At 37.3% G+C, this 18,902-nt stretch overlaps 2 protein-coding genes and 1 long non-coding RNA gene across 10 annotated transcripts in view; all 3 read left to right on the forward strand.

Annotated features, from left to right (window-relative positions):
* Positions 1 to 1,926, forward strand: part of LOC106960430 (zinc finger protein 646-like) — a 22,334-nt gene extending 20,408 nt beyond the window's left edge. For all 4 annotated transcript variants that reach the window (XM_015053523.1, XM_015053525.1, XM_015053524.1 and 1 more), the window contains one exon: positions 1,196 to 1,926. In XM_015053523.1, coding sequence (XP_014909009.1) covers positions 1,196 to 1,360 — 165 coding nt within the window. In that variant the 3' untranslated portion in view covers positions 1,361 to 1,926. The remainder of the gene's footprint in view (positions 1 to 1,195) is intronic.
* A 4,176-nt stretch (positions 1,927 to 6,102) lies between these two features.
* LOC106960421 (uncharacterized) lies at positions 6,103 to 12,994 on the forward strand. 5 transcript variants are annotated; one of them, XR_001427560.1, is made up of 7 exons: positions 6,318 to 6,654; positions 6,864 to 6,871; positions 7,099 to 7,187; positions 8,472 to 8,576; positions 11,280 to 11,360; positions 11,470 to 11,547; positions 12,344 to 12,994. It is a non-coding gene; the product is annotated as an uncharacterized LOC106960421 (long non-coding RNA). The 5 variants fall into 5 exon arrangements; XR_001427562.1 differs by having other exon boundaries at positions 6,103 to 6,871; positions 8,475 to 8,576; XR_001427558.1 differs by having other exon boundaries at positions 6,321 to 6,871; positions 12,344 to 12,992.
* A 2,553-nt stretch (positions 12,995 to 15,547) lies between these two features.
* igf2bp1 (insulin-like growth factor 2 mRNA binding protein 1) overlaps positions 15,548 to 18,902 on the forward strand; it is a 47,202-nt gene continuing 43,847 nt past the window's right edge. The window contains exons 1-2 of the mRNA XM_015053527.1: positions 15,548 to 16,321; positions 17,342 to 17,402. Coding sequence (XP_014909013.1) covers positions 16,147 to 16,321; positions 17,342 to 17,402 — 236 coding nt within the window. The 5' untranslated portion in view covers positions 15,548 to 16,146. The remainder of the gene's footprint in view (positions 16,322 to 17,341; positions 17,403 to 18,902) is intronic.

The following is an 18,902-nucleotide window of genomic DNA, read 5'->3' on the forward strand; positions in this document are numbered from 1 at the left end:
GAAAAAATTATATTTTGGGTAGATTTTATTCAATTTTTGTGCTTTATCCATAGCACCTGTTTTGTCCCTATTCTCAAGAATCACCGATTAAACTTATTTAAAATATTCAATATGACTTAAAATTTTAATAGAGGATAATGTGCCTCGTGTAATAGCATGAATTACCACTTTTTTTTGTATCAGTTGGCCACAAGACAAGGCATTTATTTACAGGAGTGTTTGGTTCGAAAATTGACGGTCCCTATGTGAACCTCCGAGTGCTTGAGGAGGGAGCGGTAAAGTACAGCTGGCCAAAATTAGCGTTCAAAATTGGATCAAACATGAGCTGAACGCCCCTTATTCCGCCTAGCACGAAATATCCAGTATCCAACTTGAAAACAACTTCACTGCGGTCGGTAACACAATGAAAACACCGGTGTTTTGACTAGTTTGTTTTGGTCTGTGGCCAACAAAGATGGCGCTGAGCGACTGCATGAGATGTAAACGTCACACGCAGTGACGTAGGTTCCAAAGCTCTATACAGACTGCAAAAAGGCCAATTACTGAAACACCAACATATTCAGAGCAGTAATTAAACTAAAACTGTACAAATCTGTTATACTCAGAACTCCTCAAATGATTCAAATTCTGTAATAAAAACAAACAAAAAAATCCCCTGCTAAGGATGCTAAGCATCTCTTTCTATAATTAAAAATGTTTGTCCAAAATGAATCAACAGATCAGTTCAGCAGGAGGAGCTGAGCTTTCATCATACTGATACTTTGCTACAAATGATCAATTGTTCACTAAAGGAATTGCAGTTTAGACAGTTTTTTTATTTAAAAAAAGAATTGTTTATTTATATTTCAGTGCATTTCTGATACAGTATAAAATAAATGAAAAATCTGCTCAATATTTTTTTTTATGCAATTGTCAGAATAATCGATTACTAAAATAATCGCCACTGTCAGCCCTGGTCTTCTGTTTGAACTGTCATTTTACTCAGTTTATTTATTTATTTTTTTTTTATGTTCATAATTTCCTGGGTGCATCAGATTTTCTAAGTGCCCCGCCTTATGCATGATGGCTTCACCAAAACATTAAGTGTGCTTCATCTTTCTAAAAGCCTCTGTGCTGACACTGATGTTTTCTCTTGGTTTTTCTCCCTCCTCTCTGGCTGTCCTCCGCCTCCCTGTTGAACCCGCCTTCCCTGCAGAAGCACCAGGACACTTTCTCCCTGGCCCCCCAACGGCCCCTCCCCACCATCAACCCCATAGGCCACTCTCTCCATCCGAACGGCGCTCCCTCGCTCAAGCCTCCCCCCGTGCCACGGACCATCCAGGCCATGCCCTGGGAGCAGCGCTCCCTCTACAATCAGTGAGACTCCTGACAGCCAAGCACTTCCTGTCGTCACCTCGGCCACCCAACAACACAGCCTCTTCTTCCACCCTGCCCCTTTCACATCCAGCATCCGACATCCGGGATGGAGGATGGAGGACTCCCGAACTTCCCACTGCTTTCCGAACCTCTCCTTTTGGAATGCTGTGTGTGGGAATGGGGGAGGGCACTGTTGAGAACTAGTTGAGATTGATTTCTGAGTAGTTAGGTTGAAAACAATGTGTTGCCTTGACCCTCATGTATGATCTATGCCATGTACTGGGTAGAAGTTAAACTGTCTCCACCCTGACCCGCCCTGTTGGTAAGAATTTATCCCTCTTCTTACTCTCCCCCATAGTTATGAAAATATCTATCCTTCCCGTTATGAATAGTGCTCCCACACCCTTGCCCTTATGTTGAATAAAATAAAAATTCTTTTTTTTTTTTTAATCAGGAGCCAATTGCAAATCGGGAACAAGAACCAAGTTGTTGTTAAATGTTACAATTTTTTTTCCATCGGTCCAATATCTCTGTATCTTTGTTAAATGCCGTTTCTGCAAAAGAAAAAAAGGGGGAAACGTTTTTTTCCCCATCTAACCTTTGACCTGCTGGGGAGAGAGTGTTGTGTATATTGTGCATCAGGAGGTGTCGCCCCTCAGCACTCACCTGTCACGTCCAAGCACAAAGGAGCAGCTGAAGACATCTGCACTGGGAATGACCTCTGTGTCCAGACCTGACTGTTACAGGGTTCAGCGCCGTCGGCCTGCAGCCTCTGCAGTGAGAGACGGAGGTTGGCTCCTGATCCAGACCCGGTGAGCCCTCAGCAGAACCGACCAGGACTGAGCTCAGCAACACAGCCAAAACCCACTTTTCATCTTCAAAGTTAGTCTTTGTATTTATAAAAAAAAATAAATAAAGTAAGAATAATTTTGTTTTAATAAAATCATGCGTGCGTCTCACTATTCCCAGGATGGAATAATAACTAGATCTCAGTAAGCAGCCAATCGCAATTGACTTACATTAACTTTAGAGTATTTTGTAAACTGTTGAATTTGAATAACGATTCATTCATGGATCCAGCATGTAGTTAGTTTATCTTGCTAACTTGACGGTTGTTGAAATACCCACAATTCTACTGTCATTGTCTTTCTTCTTTTTAAAGTTGTTTCTGTTTTTATTCCTGACATGTTTTCATTGTTGCTTTCTCTCTCCTTGTAAAGTGTTTTTGAGTATTTAGAAAAGTGCTATACAAATAAAAATGTTTTATTATTATCACCAAGAGGCAATGATTGAAGCCTTCTCCTGCCGCTCAGTTCTCATTGTGTCTATGGTTACAGCTTTTTTGGCAGGGATGAAGGGGGCTTTAGAAATGATTGTAGAAGAAACATGTTCTGAATTGCCAGTTTTCTTCCATCATTCTGTGGCTTCTAGTAGCATATGACCAGAGTACTGTGGGCCTGGTTGAATTCCACTGTCAGATTTGCTTTGCAAAAGGATAAAATTGGATCTTTTTTCTGTTGTAATGTTAACTTTAATGAGTTCTTGGGCCAAGTGAGGTATAAGCAGAAAATAAGCAACAGTGACGGAAACAGCTAAAATGAACTACAGTCTAAATTCAATTCAAAAAGCCTTGTAATAATCCCAAATGAAAATGAAATGTTGTAAACCACATTAATTCAAGTTTCTTCAAGGAATTCACAGTAACTGATTGCTGTGGGCTGAAAGGATCTCCTGTAGTGGGTCAGTATTACAGCGAATTTGAAGAAGCTTCTGACTGAAGGCACTCTTATTTTTCTAAGACAGTCTCTTGAAGAGGATGCTCAGGGTTGTCCATAATATTCTTGACTTTCTATAAAATCCTTCTTTGCATCATCATCATCCCAGAGTTTCTTCAGTCGTCCCCAGAACAGAGCCAGCCTTTATCAGGTCATTGAGTATTTTAGGTTTGTGGTTCTGATGCTGTGGATGCTATAGATGAATGCAGACAATCAAAGCTCAGCTGCTGATGTTTAACTGGCAAAATTCAGAATTCAAGCTCAAATCCAAGGATAAAGACACTACGGTGAGTGATTTCTGAATGACAGCGAAGTTCTAGAACTAGCAGATTTCTCCCGTTGGGCAGCTGAAATGTTTTTTTGCCATCTCATTTTTATTCGTTCCAAATTTGAAAAGGTGTCCCTAAAGAAGACATGCATAATATATCTGAAATGTGTTGCCATACTGAACATTCGTAATATCAAATTTGTAAAGCACTCATTTTACCACAGGTTATCAAAGACAGTCATATAACTGCCACGGAATCAAGCTCAGATGATGAAACCAGTGCTGAGCATTCTGAGCACCAGGAGGATTCTGGGTACAGTCCTTCCAAAGGTCGTTTGGTTTGGTAAGGTTACCACATAAAAGAAAATATTTCCTGATAATTCTGAAGTTGGAGTCAACTTTTATATGCAGTCATAATCCATCAGAATTTTATTGAAAATGTATTTCAGAAACTCAGTTCACTAAGTGGAACATAGAATAATTCCACAGATTGTTTTCAATCCTTTACATCTTAATTATGATTTTCTGCTTACAGCTAATAAAATCCAGACATCTCTCACATCAGAACAATAACTTGTAATACACAGGTGTACCATTATTGAAAGTATGTTTCATCCCTGCATAAATGTTTTTTTTCATAAGGTACTTTTAATCTTGACACGTCTCATCAGAACACCTGTTCTAACAGAATATGGCTAAATAGAAAATGCTTTATGAAATAAGTGAAATGTAGTGAATCTTAAACCAAACTGCTCCGTCGTCTTCAAGTGAATTGTTACAAAAGTCATAAACACTTCAAAAACATTTTTGTAATACCAAAATCTTTAACCATAGTTGCATAACTTTGAATAAATAATGAGTTAATACGTTTTTCTTTGTACATTTAGGAGTAGAGCAAAATGTCGACCTTTGAACCTGGTATAGCATCCGTTAATCACTTTCTGACTCAGTCCTCTGAAACACATGTATCCGGCATAGAACTCATTTGAACTAAACATACAGAAACAATCTTTCAGAAAAATTTGTATTTTAATATAATAATAATAATAATAATAATAATAATAATAATAACAATAACATAATTATTCAGGCTCTGGTGACTTCTAATCTTTGCAGTTTTCCAGTATGTTTTCAGCCCATCTTTTCTGAATCTCAGCTGAATCCATTGTCATCCCACCAAACACAGTTCAGTTCACTGAACAGGCAACTTGTATCTTCTGCCTTATGGGACTCAAACTCTTATTTTGCAGATCAGTAAACCTCCAATAAGAACAACTCTGCTGCACATGGCTGACCTCCTTTAGAAGTGTTTTTTTCTGCCTAAAGGAAGCGGGGTCACATACATTTCTGTCACTGCATAACGACTTTCACTTTTGATCAGAAATACATTAGGACGATTTCTTTCTGCTTTGTTCTCAGTTCTACCTGTCCTCAAGATTAAGATGAGCAATTCAGATCTCTGTGAAAGCTCAGATTTACTGTTCATTAGAGATGCAGGTATGTTTCTGTTTTCATGGCCTGCTGCCAGGAACTGTGGAAGTGATCGTTTTCAGAATGATGATATAAAACTGCATCATGTTTCACAGTAACTAAGGTCTCTATAACTACAGATTGATTTGTCCAACTTTGCAGTGAGAAGCTTTGTCTAACAGTGAATTTGATGCTGTAAAGGAGTGCTTTGTTACTGATGCCTGAACCAAAGGATCACTGGTTCAATTCTCAACTTTCTTCTCATGTGAAGGTGTCTCTGATATGTTTGGCACATTACGGTAAGCATCAAAGAGGAAGTATTTCTCTACTTGCTCATGAACTTCATTGTTCAGATTTTCTGGAATGTGGCTCTCACTGCAGGCTGTGGCACAATACAACCCAACCATTTACTTCTGGATGTAACCAACAAGCATGAAGCCTTTCAGTTCAGTTCTCTCTCAACAGGTTGATAGTGACACCAGGAGACAGTCACCAACACATTGAATCCAATATGACTTAATAATTGTAAATCCGGAATAACCGAATAACCTCCAAAGCCAGTTTGCTTAAAACACCTTCAAAAATATTTCTGTCAGTTACACAGGTCTGTTGCGGTGTGACGTCTGAAACAAAATTCACTTCCGTTTATAATAGATATATTCTAAACGCCATTACTTAGGGAGGATAGTCCGTCAGTATATTTTTATTTCTTTATGCAACATTACCCAAGAACAAAAACAACAATACAACAACAACAACAACAATAATAATAATAATAATAATAATAATAATAATAATAATAATAATAATAATAATAATAATAATGAATGATTGTAGAAGACATAATGACACTGACTTTAAACTTCGACTTATTTTGTTAATTTAGTCTCACTTTTTCAAAAAAAAGTTCCAAAACGCCGCGTGCACGTGTCGGGAGCGCGCATCGGAAGCAAAGTCCTTCAGCGGAACACGCGCCTTTGTCACGCAGATTATACGTTGTTAAGGTTTTGATCGCGCGAGCCTCTTTCGCGGATCCCAGCGAATTAAAATCTAGTAGTCGGTGGGTGGAGCTTTGGCCCGGATCGTTCGCTAGTTATTGATCAAAAAATGTTTCTCATTTCGATATGCGGCTTCGTTGCGCCTATTTTTTATTACTACACGGGCCCGTCTCAGGGCCGCTGTGCATCCAGTTTAGGCTTAGACTGGGTCATTTTTCGTTAACATATCCGCAGTGAACATGCTTATCAGTTGTTTCTGACGACTGACAATCAGTCAAACGGAACAAAAGATCGACATTTAGTTACTTTCTGAGATTAATAGACGGAAACGTCTTAATTAATTATGAATTCCCTTAATTTGCGCTCTATAAAATTTGTAAAATATATGGAGCCAAATATTTGATTATTGCACTGTTACGTTTTGTGATAATTCCAAGATTAAGCTCAATTTGAGGTTTATAATTTATTAAAGATTTTTTTTTTTAATCCATTGAGCTGCACTATTTATATTTGAAAGAGGTATTAGGGCTAATTAAGCCTGTAACAGGCAAGACGGTGTTTATTTGATTAGTAGAATGGTTTCTGTCTTGTTTGACGAGTTTCTCCCCGGGGATGTTTAAGGCCTCAGCGGGCTAGTCAAGTTGGAGGCCTCGGCTGGAGCACAGGCCCAGGTGTTATGGTACATGTTCTCCTGTAGGTGGCGGTAGTGACCCAGACAGAAAGATTCCCAGCATCTTGATGTTTTAAATGGCTTCAACAAGACTTTAGGAGACGTCCACATGTAGGGGTAAGCTACATGGCTAAATTACCGACAGACATATAGAGACGACGTTGGAAGGGTTTTTGTTTTATCAGCGAGCTGATTCTTAACGAAGTAGTTGACCTGATGAAGCAGTTTTAGGAGGTTTCTTAGTTCCGCCTCCACTTTTAGTTTCTACGCAACAATTACTCTAACTATATGATCTCCCCCCCTCTTCGACATTTCAAACGATGTAGTTCATAAGGTAAGTTGAACATTTTCAATTGTCAATATACAACGATGAAAACTTTAATTTTTGTACCGGCAGCTTCACAAAAATATGTTTACCACTTTTGAAAGTGTCCTTGACGCCAACACGTTATTTTGAAATCAAACAATCTTTTTTTGTTCTTTTGATATCATTCTTTATGTTTTTGTGCTTTGTTTCCTAAAATGTTCGGCCCCCTCCCCCTCGGTGGCCGGTGCGTCTAGCTCCATTTTGTGTGGCAACACAGAGCTGAGCTCCTCCGGTCTGCTGTCCGCCACAGGAGGGCTTCTGGGCTTAGAACTCCAAAAGTTCGGTGAGTCCGGCTCACAAACAGTTAACTTCTCTTTTTATCGTTGTTGTTGTTGTTTTAATAATGATAAATCCATGATAGTGTCCTTAATATCGGTGCTAACAACCATATTTTCAGTGTAATTTGTGACCGACCTTCACGAGGGCAACCAGATCCTAAATAACCCTGATTTAGATTTTAATTAAAATTATGCGAGCAGTTCTTAAAACATCTCATATTCTCTATTTTATATTTAGTTTAAATATTTATTATTAAGTCTTGTTTCTAAACGTATTGTGTCATGTTTGTACAGTTACAGCACACGTTTTATTTAAAGATCCCGTGTGGGTCCTTGTTATTCTGCTGCACTTGTACTAGAACCAGTTCATGTTACTTTATTCCCATCATCACTCATCTACTTTTCTATTTTAGTTTTGTAGTTTATTAGACAGGGAAAGCACACTTTCATGAACAGCTAAGAAATTAATAAATAAACAAATAAGCAAACAAATGAACATTTATTTAGCCAGAAATATACCGTGGCAACTTATTGGGCCCAAGATGGTGACTTAAACCTAAACCAAAATAGCTTCAAGCAAAACCATCATCAAAAAAGTTAGAATAAAAATAGGAAGAAATGTAGTAACAAAATTGCAATGGAAGAAAAAAAATCATTTGAAAAACGTTCTAAATGGACTCTTAAACATATAAATCAAACATTGTAAGGCGTGCCTTATAGTGTTTCTAACCCATTTAAAAATGAAAACAATCTTTTATTTGGTAAGTTATAATATTTTATATTAAACCTGGTGGGGTATGACAGATTATTTGAAATCTAAGTTGGGAAATTAATCATCAAATGTGCCACATTCAGCCACAATAAACTTTTTCATTCGTCAGGTGTTGTAGAATTTAAAAAAAAAAAAAAGCACAACAGCAACACAATTTAGGAAAAAAATCTACAAATCAGATAATATTCAAACACTATCTTTACATCATAAGAGAGCGATATTTTAAAACATTCATTTAATTTAACGTTTGCAACAAGTTGTATATTAATTTTCATGTAACATGCTTCACTAATTAAACACAACAAAGCCAAACTAAAATGGTTCTATAGTACCAAATGTGACATTATTTGTGGACTAAGCTGGTTTGTGTTTTTTCATTTTGTCAGCTCTGGTTGCTTTGGATGCATGTGTTGTTGTTTTTTTTTTGTTTGTTTTTACTTTTCTAATACTTGAGTTTTCTTGTCTGTTCCGGATGTTGACTCAGTGTTTGCACCTAACCGTTTCTCTGTCTGTGCAGCAGTAAATCCCTGGTGAAATATGAATTTTTATGATGGCTGAAAACTCAGAACACATCCTGTTTCCATGATGTCAGCGCAGGAAGTAAGAGCCACCTGCTAGCTGGGTAGCCTGCTTCTATTTTCCTTTGTTTACTTTTGTACAATGCTAAAGAGACCAAACTTTTCATCTCCAAAGTTGGACATGGAGCTTTAATTACCTTTCTGCTGGGACTTCACCTGAAGTTTCTTCTAGAAACATTTACTAGCAATTTCAGTGACAAAGGAAAAACTAAAAGAATGACAGAATTTTCAGGTTTGAATAAATATCTGAAAAAAAACCTCAGAATGAACAAAATGGTATTTTTCCAGATGTTTTTTTCTTTGTTGGTTTTTATGAGAATATTACATCTGTAATTTTTACATGCAGTTGGCCAGGCAAGGCGTTTGCCTCACATTTAACCCTGGAGGCTGATGCCAGAACTATCAGCCTGAGGTGTAACCATTCATTTTCATAGGTTTAATTTGCCAGCTATCCTCATGTTGATGGAGGTGAACAGTTCTACTTTTAAAATATAAATTTGTTAGGAAAAATTATTTCCTGATTATTTACTGATAGTCTGTGACTTTTCGTGCTGTTTTTAAGGCCTGACCACTGTAGAAATAGTTGCTGTAAATCTGTGATAAACATTTGCATTTATACACCAAAAATGGACCAAAGAGATATAAAAAATTAGTCAAAACAAATGAGAAGTATGTAGGAAGTTTAGTAATCTGCCACTTTGCATGACAGAGTAGCCTTAAAAGTTACAAATAGAAATACAAATGAATATTATTAGAGGGATTTCCATTACAAACGAGGCATTTCTGACCAATGATTTCACTTCAGAAAGCAACTACATCACAGTGTTAAACAGACTAAAGATATTTAAAATTTTTACTTCAAGAAAATGATGACAAATACTTTAACCGAACTAACATTTTTTCCGTTTTTCAAAATCTTGTGAAAACATTTAATTTTAACAGGCTAATAACTTTGGATGAAACTAACTGAAGTTATTTAGATTTTTCTCGTTCAGATAATTTAAAGGTTATTTAACTTTAGTTTTTAGTATTGAATGTGTTTTTGGAAGTTATCTAGCACATTTCAGTTCATGACAAGTGAATTTAAATCTGTGAAAAGCAGGGAAAAATGATCTTATGTCATAAATGCGAGCAGATGATCACCACCACAGCTTCCATCACAACGTAGCAACTCAATTTCCCAGTTAGGACGACCTCAGAACTTCATCTGATGATGAAACTAAAAGATCAAGATGAAATCATTTTAAAACCAGCAGTGGTGGAAAGTTATTGAGTATTTTTACTTCAGTTCAGCTCTTATTGCTGTTTCACAGTATTTTTGTTTTTACTTCTTTTGATCTTGTACATTTAGGAAGTAAGTGTGGAGCATTATTTTCATCTCCATCTGCTGTACATCCTATTTCTTTGGAATTGAAGAATAACTAAAATTTGTGCACTGATTTGCATGACTTCAGAGTAAAATGTTTCTGAATTTACCAAATATAGTGATGTACAAAAACTGTGCATGTGCATCACTATATTTGATCTGTTTTATCACAAATCTCCTGTTGCTTCAGCTTCAGTTCTACTCTGCTTAGATTTTCTAAATTTTGCATAGAAGCATTTCAGGTTTTTTTAAAAAGTAACTTTCTGTACCTTGCTCTCTTTTTAACAGGTTCCTGTATACTGTCCTGAAAGGTCTTAACTGTGGACACTGATTATCAATAAAATTTGCATTAATATAGAAAAAAATAGAATGAAGTATCAAAATAACTTTACTTTCTACCCCGTTTTCATCAGTTTTTTTCTTTATATAGTTTTATATTTAGGTCAAATACTTCATATTAGATTTGCCACATCACATTGTAATGTTTATGCTGCATGTTTAGATGTTTGAATTACTGATATAAAACCCTCGCATAAATCCACACTTAAGAAAAACTGATCAAACAGACATTTCACAGCATTTTTTTTGATTCAGGGCTTTAACTTGGACCTGTGGTTCTTGAACTGGATCTCAAACGAGCCACACCTTAAAATTTATTTTGTCTTTAAGAAGATCTCACATTGTGATTTTAAAGAACATGTATAATGTGAGTTAATGCAGTCCATATAGTTCTGGGTGTTACAGGTTTAAAAGTAGACCAGATACCAAAAATTTTTACATTTAGCAAGCAAATGTTTTGTTTTAACATGTTCCATGTGTTGAACTCGAAACATGAAGAAAACTGAGTTTATCTCTAGGAACTCCACTTTACTGAAATAAAGTGTATCTTGCACAATGGAGGTCAATAATCCATCTTCATGGCTTAAAAACAGATGCACTTGTTTGATGAAGAGGAGTTTTTTATATTTCATATATTCTACATATATGCAGTGAGTGGAAGTTCTGGGTTTTCAGCTGTTGGTCGTGGTTTTGCCTAATGTAAGAAATCGGGTCCAGTTGTTACTTCTGGTGCTTCTGAAATCTGGATGTTATTTACACATTCATAATCACAAGTAACTGAACGTAGAACACGACCGTCTTTACATCAGTGGTTTCCCACACTGCCAGAAACAGGAAAGTGAACTGGAATGACATCTCTGCTCTGTTACATCAGGTCGTTAGTCCAGCAGCAGATATTCCACAAAAATATCAGAATACTTTCAGGACCTGCCAGTGTCGGGTCTGCTTCACATTTACTGTTCTGGAACAAACTGACGAGGAAGCAAGCAGATGCATGTTGCTAAAGGTCTTTAAAAGTTTGATTAAATGTTTGTCTCTGCAGGAAGACGCTGAATTTACACAAGACCGTTCAAACCTGCAGTACCAAAGAAGCTCTGTGTCTGAAAATAATTCAGTGAAAAATGTGAATGGAAGTTTGTCTTAATATTGTTCTAGTTTACTTCCTTTTTAAGTTTCCATTTAAATAATCCTTAAGCATTTTTTAATGTGCTTATTTCTGTTTCTACATTTAGGAAGTACGTCTCGTCTGAGGAAGAGTTAGGTCTTCACCTGGACCAGAGGCATCACATTGTGCTAAAAACATCAAATAAGTCTGCATCTATAGTCATATTTGACCAATCAGAATATGTTTGAAAAGTTAATTTCAGTAGCTAAACTCATAGAATGGAACACATTATGTACAGTCATTTTAAAATAAATTACAGTGTGTTCTCAGAAGAGGCCTGTTTATAACCTTTAACTGGATATTATATGAAGTAGTCTTTCATTGGTCTGATGTAATATTCTATTTTTAAATGTAATGTTTCATCAACTATAAGTAGAAAATCACCAGTTAACAGATTTAAGGGTTTTCAAATATTCATTTCTGTAATTAATCTGTATAATGTGTTTGACTTAGAGATAAAGATCCTGAACTAAATGGACATTTCAGTGATATTCAAATTTATTGAATGAGTTTGTAGATTAATTCCACACTGTTTCTTATAATTCTTTTAATTACATATATATTTTTGCCTACAGTTAATGAAAACACAACACTTAAGATCACAATATTACTTCAGACCAATATAAAACAATGCATAGATATGGGATTCATAAAAATATATGCTAAATACCTTCTTACAGGTTATTTAATCATTATTTAAATGGCTAACTGTTGCTATGATCCAATCTTCATAATTTCCACAAAATTCCATACAAAAACTCAGGTGTGTATTGTGACACTTCGTGTTTGCATTGTTAAAAATTTTGGATAGAAATAAATTACATCCGTTTATGGGTTTGCATGAATTTATGACATGCTCCGGTCTTTCTGTTAGTGGCAGAATAATTTGTGCTGCAATTAATTTTTTATTGAGAATTGTTTCTTTTCTTTCTCACTTGCAGGACGTTCATCGTTCAAAGGTTGAGCCTGGCTCGGCATCTTCCTCTGCGTCTCCCCGATGAAACGTTTCTGGCGGAGGCAAACATGGTGGTTTAGGAGTCTTAAAAGCTGCTGCCAACATTTGGTGTAAATTGTAGATTAATTTTAGTAATCATACCTCTGTTACAGCTAAACCAACCAGAATACTGGTCATCTAGTGGGGTGACACAGCAGTGTTCTCGTTCGTTGCTGATGATTGGCTCTGAAAGAAGTGTGGAACATGTCAGGAACAGGAGTGAGATAAACTCTGTGTTCAAAACCTAAACAATATTTAATATTGTCATGCAACACTTCATAGACACAGGCTGACCAGAGGGATAACAATCTTATCTGGAATGTGGTGATCTCACATTCCAAGAGTGAAACACAGAGAACAGAGGATACATCAGCATTAACTGGCTGTGTCTCCCACCCACTTCATCCCATTTCTCCCCAACCTTTGACCTCTGCATCTCCACCCCTCCCCCCAAGCACACAGAAAACGCTGCTCATGTGCTCTTCTGAAGAGGGGAAGAAAAATGAAAAAATTCAGTTAATTATCATTGAATATGTTATATGTAGCAATGGAGTAACTTTATTCTTAACAAATAAATGCAACATTTTATCTTTGTGTGAACCTACATGGCTTGATATCCTCTCAATGTTGCTGCTGTTACACCTGAAGTTCCCCACTGTGGATATAGTAATAGCATATTCTACCATTAAGTAGAATATGCTATTCTACTTAATGGTAGAATAGCATTAAGTATTCTTAATACTTAATTAAGAATACTTAATATTCTTAATAGCATATTCTATTAAGTAGAATATGCTATTCTACTTAATAGCATATATATGCTATTAAGTAGAATTTTAAGTAGAATAAAGTATAAAAGTACTCATGAACAGGTACTTTTACTATATATGTAATGCTTTCTACCCATAGAAGCTACTAGCTACTGCTAGTATGTATCTGATTCAATCTATGATTAGATTGACTTTTATTGACTTTTTTTTTCTCAGTAAATTGAGACATTTTCTGAGAAGTAGGGCTATAGAAACGCTCTGAATTAAACTACTAGGAAAATATGGAGTCTATAGTTGAGTTCTTGGAAACCAGCAACTCTTCATTCAGCGTTGACAAATCCATTTCTTATCCATATCACAGCACAGCTCATATTTTTTTATAAAACATTTTGATCTTTGCCCATGCTACATTTCCCTAGCTGATCGAATAATAATTCTTTATAATGCATTCTCAACAGTATGTGTTCGATCACAGATGCTTAATAGTGAAACTGCAGCATTCAGACCTAAACTGGATTTGAGTGTGGAATTTCCAAGAACTTGATCTTTAATTCTACTTACATGGTTCATGTTTTAGGTATTACTTTTAGAACTTTAAGGTTTAAAATAATGTGCTTATTGCCATTTCTAGTTTTAATAGACTATTTATAGTCTATTATTTTGTTTATTCTATTGAGTAGAAGGGGTAGGATTAGAAAACACACTGTGAAATTTGCATGGAGCTGTGATTGGAGGTGTGTGGGGTAAAAGTCCATGGATACTGGACTTTTACCCAAGGGGTCACAACATATGAATGTTTTTATTATTATTTCTACAAGAAAAAGGAAAATCATTAAAATCGTTACTGGACTTCAAGCAAACCTGGCTGTCTCCAAGATATGGGAAACATGAACACCACGAATAGGTTGATGACAGCTGTTTTTGTTTTTCTAGGTATTGATTACTCTGTACATTTGTGTGTGTATGTGTGCGTGTATATATATATATATATATATATAAAATTTTTAAAAGCTCATGTTGAGCTTTTAAAAAGGAATGTTCTCTCCCTTTGAAAACATGTCAGTGCTGTTTGAGCCACAGGAACTACCTTTTGACCTGCGTGTTTCTCTAAATGAAGAAAGGTGGGTTGGAGAGATGGAGCTGAAGTTTTCTCGCTGACTGTATGAAGTGATTGGTTGTTGCAGGTTTGGTAGATTTGACAAAATTTATTCTTAAAATGAGAATTATACTAAGGCTTTTAAATGTAATTATACATTTAAATTAAGCATTCCAGTCATTCAATATTTTAAAAAAATTCTAGGCTCGTACTAAGATGTTTGAATAAGATGCTACTTAGTTTTTAAGGGTTCAGAGCTCTTGGGTTTTCATATCAGGACCCAGTAATAGTCTGGGAATGACGGAAAGCTCCTCTGGACCCGCTTTCAGGGTTCGGATCATCTTCTACGCGGAGACGCCACGTAGCACCCTGAACATGATGATCCTCACCTATCACTGTATTGAAATAATCATGTTAACTCAGATTCGGGTTAGAGGCAGCACAATGAACCCACAAGCGAGAAAGCGGATTATAACCACGCCACGCGGCGCCATAATGACACAGCCCACCTCCACGTAGCCTGCGCAGTCAGGACAGGCCTTTGGAACTGTTGCAGCCTCCATTTTGAGAGGTTGGAGGTCTGAGAAAACGCCATGTTATTTGTTCGCCTGTGCAACACAACTAAAATTGATGTAAACACGAAGCCCCGTTCTCCCGAGAATTTAGTTTAAGTACCTTTAGATTGAGGTTAAAAACGCAAAACACATCTAGGGCGATAAATAACAGTTTCAAGTACAAAATTTGAAACAGTTAAAAGGCAGTTTCATTAATATCCGTCTGACCTGGGGAAATGTCTCAAAGGAAAGCTGCTACATTTTTGACACAGTGTTTCAGTAAATTCGAATTTGGTCAAAAATAAAGATAACTTTGTAGTTAGTGTAGCCAGCAGGGCCATTGCAGCTCTGGAGGAAAGTTTAGGACTTGAGGTTTGTTACTGTATAAGTTTGAGGGGCAAAACTATTAGTGATTACTTCAAATATCCATGTACACTTTTTTTCCCTATATAAACATCAGGAGGCGTTGGACGGGACACATTTAAATAGCAAGTGGAAATCCAACCACTCAGCTAACACTGTTGACCTACTTCATATAGGCTACTCTTACGACAAGCAGAAGCAACTGAAACTGGTTATTGTTTTAAAAAATAAGCAGAAAAGAGAAGACAGAAATCCACAGATGAGAGATGTTTCCACTCAAACATTTCTCATCTGGCGAAGCTAAAATATAAACGTGGCCCCTCCCCTTCCGCCTCTAACCTACTCTAGACCACGTGGTAAAAAAAAAAACGTGAATCGGAGTCTGAAGAGGGGCGGCGTCACCGCTCAGCCGGCAGCTCGCGAAGAAAGACAGGGGTAGAAAGGAGAGAGAGAAAGGAAAACACAAGCCTACTCCCGATTTGATCTGGTCCCGCCAGAGTTTCCCCCACTCTTCCAACACAGACCCATCATCCTCCCAACAGCTCCAACCCCCTGTAATCCACAGTCCGATAGAGAGCCCACAGGCTGCTGCTTCGACTGCTGGAGCCGGCTGCGATTCATCGGATTTTATTTCTTCTGCTCTAATCCATCTGGATTTACAAATACACTAACTCACCTCCTGGTTTGACTTTTGAAATTGTTATTTTTCTTTTAAATTTTGACTTTTGTCCGATTTGTAACTTTTGTTCTGTAGCCAGTCATTTTGGTTATCCATTTTTATTTTTTATTTTTACATTTTTATCCTGTAGCGTGAATTCCAGTTTCTGTTTGAGAGCGGTGTGACAGGGGAGCTGGTTACGCTGTTTAATTTTTACTATCGAAACTTTTTGATTTCTTTAAATTAAGTTTTTTTTTATTTCCTTTTTTATTTTCCATATTTTTGGACTGTGACAAACAGTAAGCCACCATGCACAAACTATATATTGGGAATCTAGGCGACAGCGTGACTGCCGAGGACTTGATCAAAACCTTCGAGGATCACAAGATTCCATACTCCGGACAGTTCCTAATGAAAAACGGCTATGCCTTTGTGGACTGTCCTGATGATCACTGGGCAATGAAAGCAATCGAGACTTTTTCGGGTGAGTTTAAAATGATTACTAGTCGCCAAAAGCTTCTTTTTAATTCATAGTATTTTCGGCTTTAGACGCCGACATGCAGCCCCGGCTCCATGCTCGCCCTCAACAGTGTGTCCTCATTTTATTCTTTGTGAAATTTCCCAGGCTTCTGCAAGAAGGAGATGCATAAAAATCCATGCTTGCTGTTTGGGAACTTCTTCGGTAGTGACTTAATGAATGAAGGGGTGCCATGGATTATACGCCCTGGGGAGTCATTCAACTTTTGCAGGGGGGAGGGTCACGTATTCTGGAAATTTACATCGTGGTGGTGAATGTATATCTTGGACGTTGCTGTAATGTACCAGACAAAATAACTTATTTTCTGAATTAAAAAAGACTATGTTGCATCTCCCTTCCCCTCAGAAGGTTTGATTGAACAGCCTTCCGTGTGATATAGAGTGAAGCTTTACTAATCTCCCCTCCCCCTTAAAGATGAGAGTCCACTATGACAAAGATAGATAAAAAGCTGACCTATGTTGAATGGTCCAGCAAATTCAGAAACCCAGTTCTGAACATCACCACCTTCCTTTCCCTCGGTCTTCTATGTAGTCCTCATGCAGCGAATTTTTCATGGTTTCCTACATGTGTAACATGAGGAGTGGCGAGGTCGCCATGCCAGTCAGCTGCCTCTTCTTCTGCATGAACTCTCTTAATTACGAGAACATATTTTTGACGACAGTTTCACTTAAAATGTCAAACACACACGCATTTTAACTGAATGTTTGGGTTGAATTTACACAATTGTGTGACGGGCTCTTTGAGTACTTTAAAAATAATTCTGTGAAGCACTTGGGTGTTCCTTTGAGTCTTTTCTTAGCCTATGTGCTATTTTAGTTTTTTAATAAATAGGCTATAGTGGCCCCATTGCTTAAGCTCTGCAGCTTAAAAACTTCAAACCCCCTTCCTTAGGCCTACAAAGCTAGTAAACAGTTAGCATGTAGCCACGATTTTTTTCTGAACTCCCCTTGTGTATTTTTTCCCCAGGTAAAGTGGAACTTCATGGGAAACGTATTGAGGTCGAGCACTCTGTACCCAAGAAGCAGAGGTACTGAAAACCCTTAAACACGTTCAACACTCTTCCTCTTCTAAACACACCTCTGAATGTGTTTCACCACTTTACGTTCTGTGGAATTTCAGAAGGATGAAACCGCCTTTTCTGCTGATTTTATAATAAGTGTGTGCCCATAAGAAGCAGTCTCATTTGTTGTAGTGTAAAGCCGGTCTGGGAAGCTAGCAGAGGAGAACCGTGCTGTGTAGTTGGTTTGAACGCTGTCGGCCATTGCTGAGGAACTGCACTGTGACAGCTTTGGTGGTGGAGCCTGCTGTGCTTCCTTGGCTGCTTGTAGCTTGTATTTCCTCCCTCTTTTAAATGTGTTGATATTGGTTAGATATAAAACGTTAGTAATTGTCTGTAGCAATAAGTGCTATAGACAATTTTCTGGACAAAGTCGTCGCCATAAACTGTTAAACTCAGCAGGCCACACTGACTGCTTTTAACGTGGCCACAGTGTGTTAAACAGGGCTGTGTGTGGTGTGCTCTGGAAATGTCTTTTTTAATGCACTTATCTTCTGCATTATGGAAAAGTTATTGTATGTGTAGCGTTTGTTTCTGCATGCACGTGCTGTGAATCCAATCACTTTTGATTTCAATGTCTTGTACGCAAGTATTGGTAACATGTTTACGTTAATGTTGAGTCCTGCTTTTGTTCTACTGTTGGCTTGTTGGATTTTACAGTATTTGTACTGGAGTCCCAAATAAAATGAACTCTTGTTCACAGTTTAAAATTTTTGGACATTTCCTAATTTTAGTTTAGTAACTATTATTTTTAGCTTAGTACTATTTAATACTATTTTTTACGGACCAAACCTCGTAAAATATTCCCTGTTGTGCTGGGGGTAAATTTGAATTATTATTACCACGTAGGTCTACATATAGCGTTTAAAATTCCTCGTTTCGGAGAATAATCTGGCGTTCACTGTAACTCAGCTGCTCTGTATTAAGATCCAGACCAGACCTGGTTTTAGCAGCATTATGGAATTCGCTTATAGTCCTCCATTCGTGTCTGTAACCTTTGGCACAGATACAGCACAGCTCCGCCATTTGGCTTCCCCTGTGCTCATCTATGTGCTCCATTATCAGAATAATCCGTGATCAGGTCGTGTTGTGCTTGTTCATATATCGCCCAACTATGTTTTTGGAGACTCCCCTGTATGATAACAGCACAATGTATTTGATTAAGATAAGTTTTGTAGGTGTCCGCCCTGCTGCCTGATTGCAGTTAAAATTGTGCAACATTGTAGCAGAACCCCCTCGTTGTTTTACGCTGAGTTGGAAGGACAAATCTCGAAAAATGAGAATTAAACTCGAACAGCGGGAAGAGCAGAAGGTGGTAAATGTTAGAATTGTCCAAATAATTATTGTAAAGTTACTGTGCTGTACAAAGAGACTCACAGGCCTTCCATGTGGTAACATTTGTGTAAAAGACGGTTTGTAGGGATCACCGTGGGCCACAGCCTTTCTATGGCGCTAAAACACGTGGTATCA

This window comes from Poecilia latipinna, unplaced genomic scaffold (assembly GCF_001443285.1).
Source record: "Poecilia latipinna isolate Pla-1442-1.1 unplaced genomic scaffold, P_latipinna-1.0 Scaffold1185, whole genome shotgun sequence".
Lineage (NCBI taxonomy): Eukaryota > Metazoa > Chordata > Actinopteri > Cyprinodontiformes > Poeciliidae > Poecilia > Poecilia latipinna.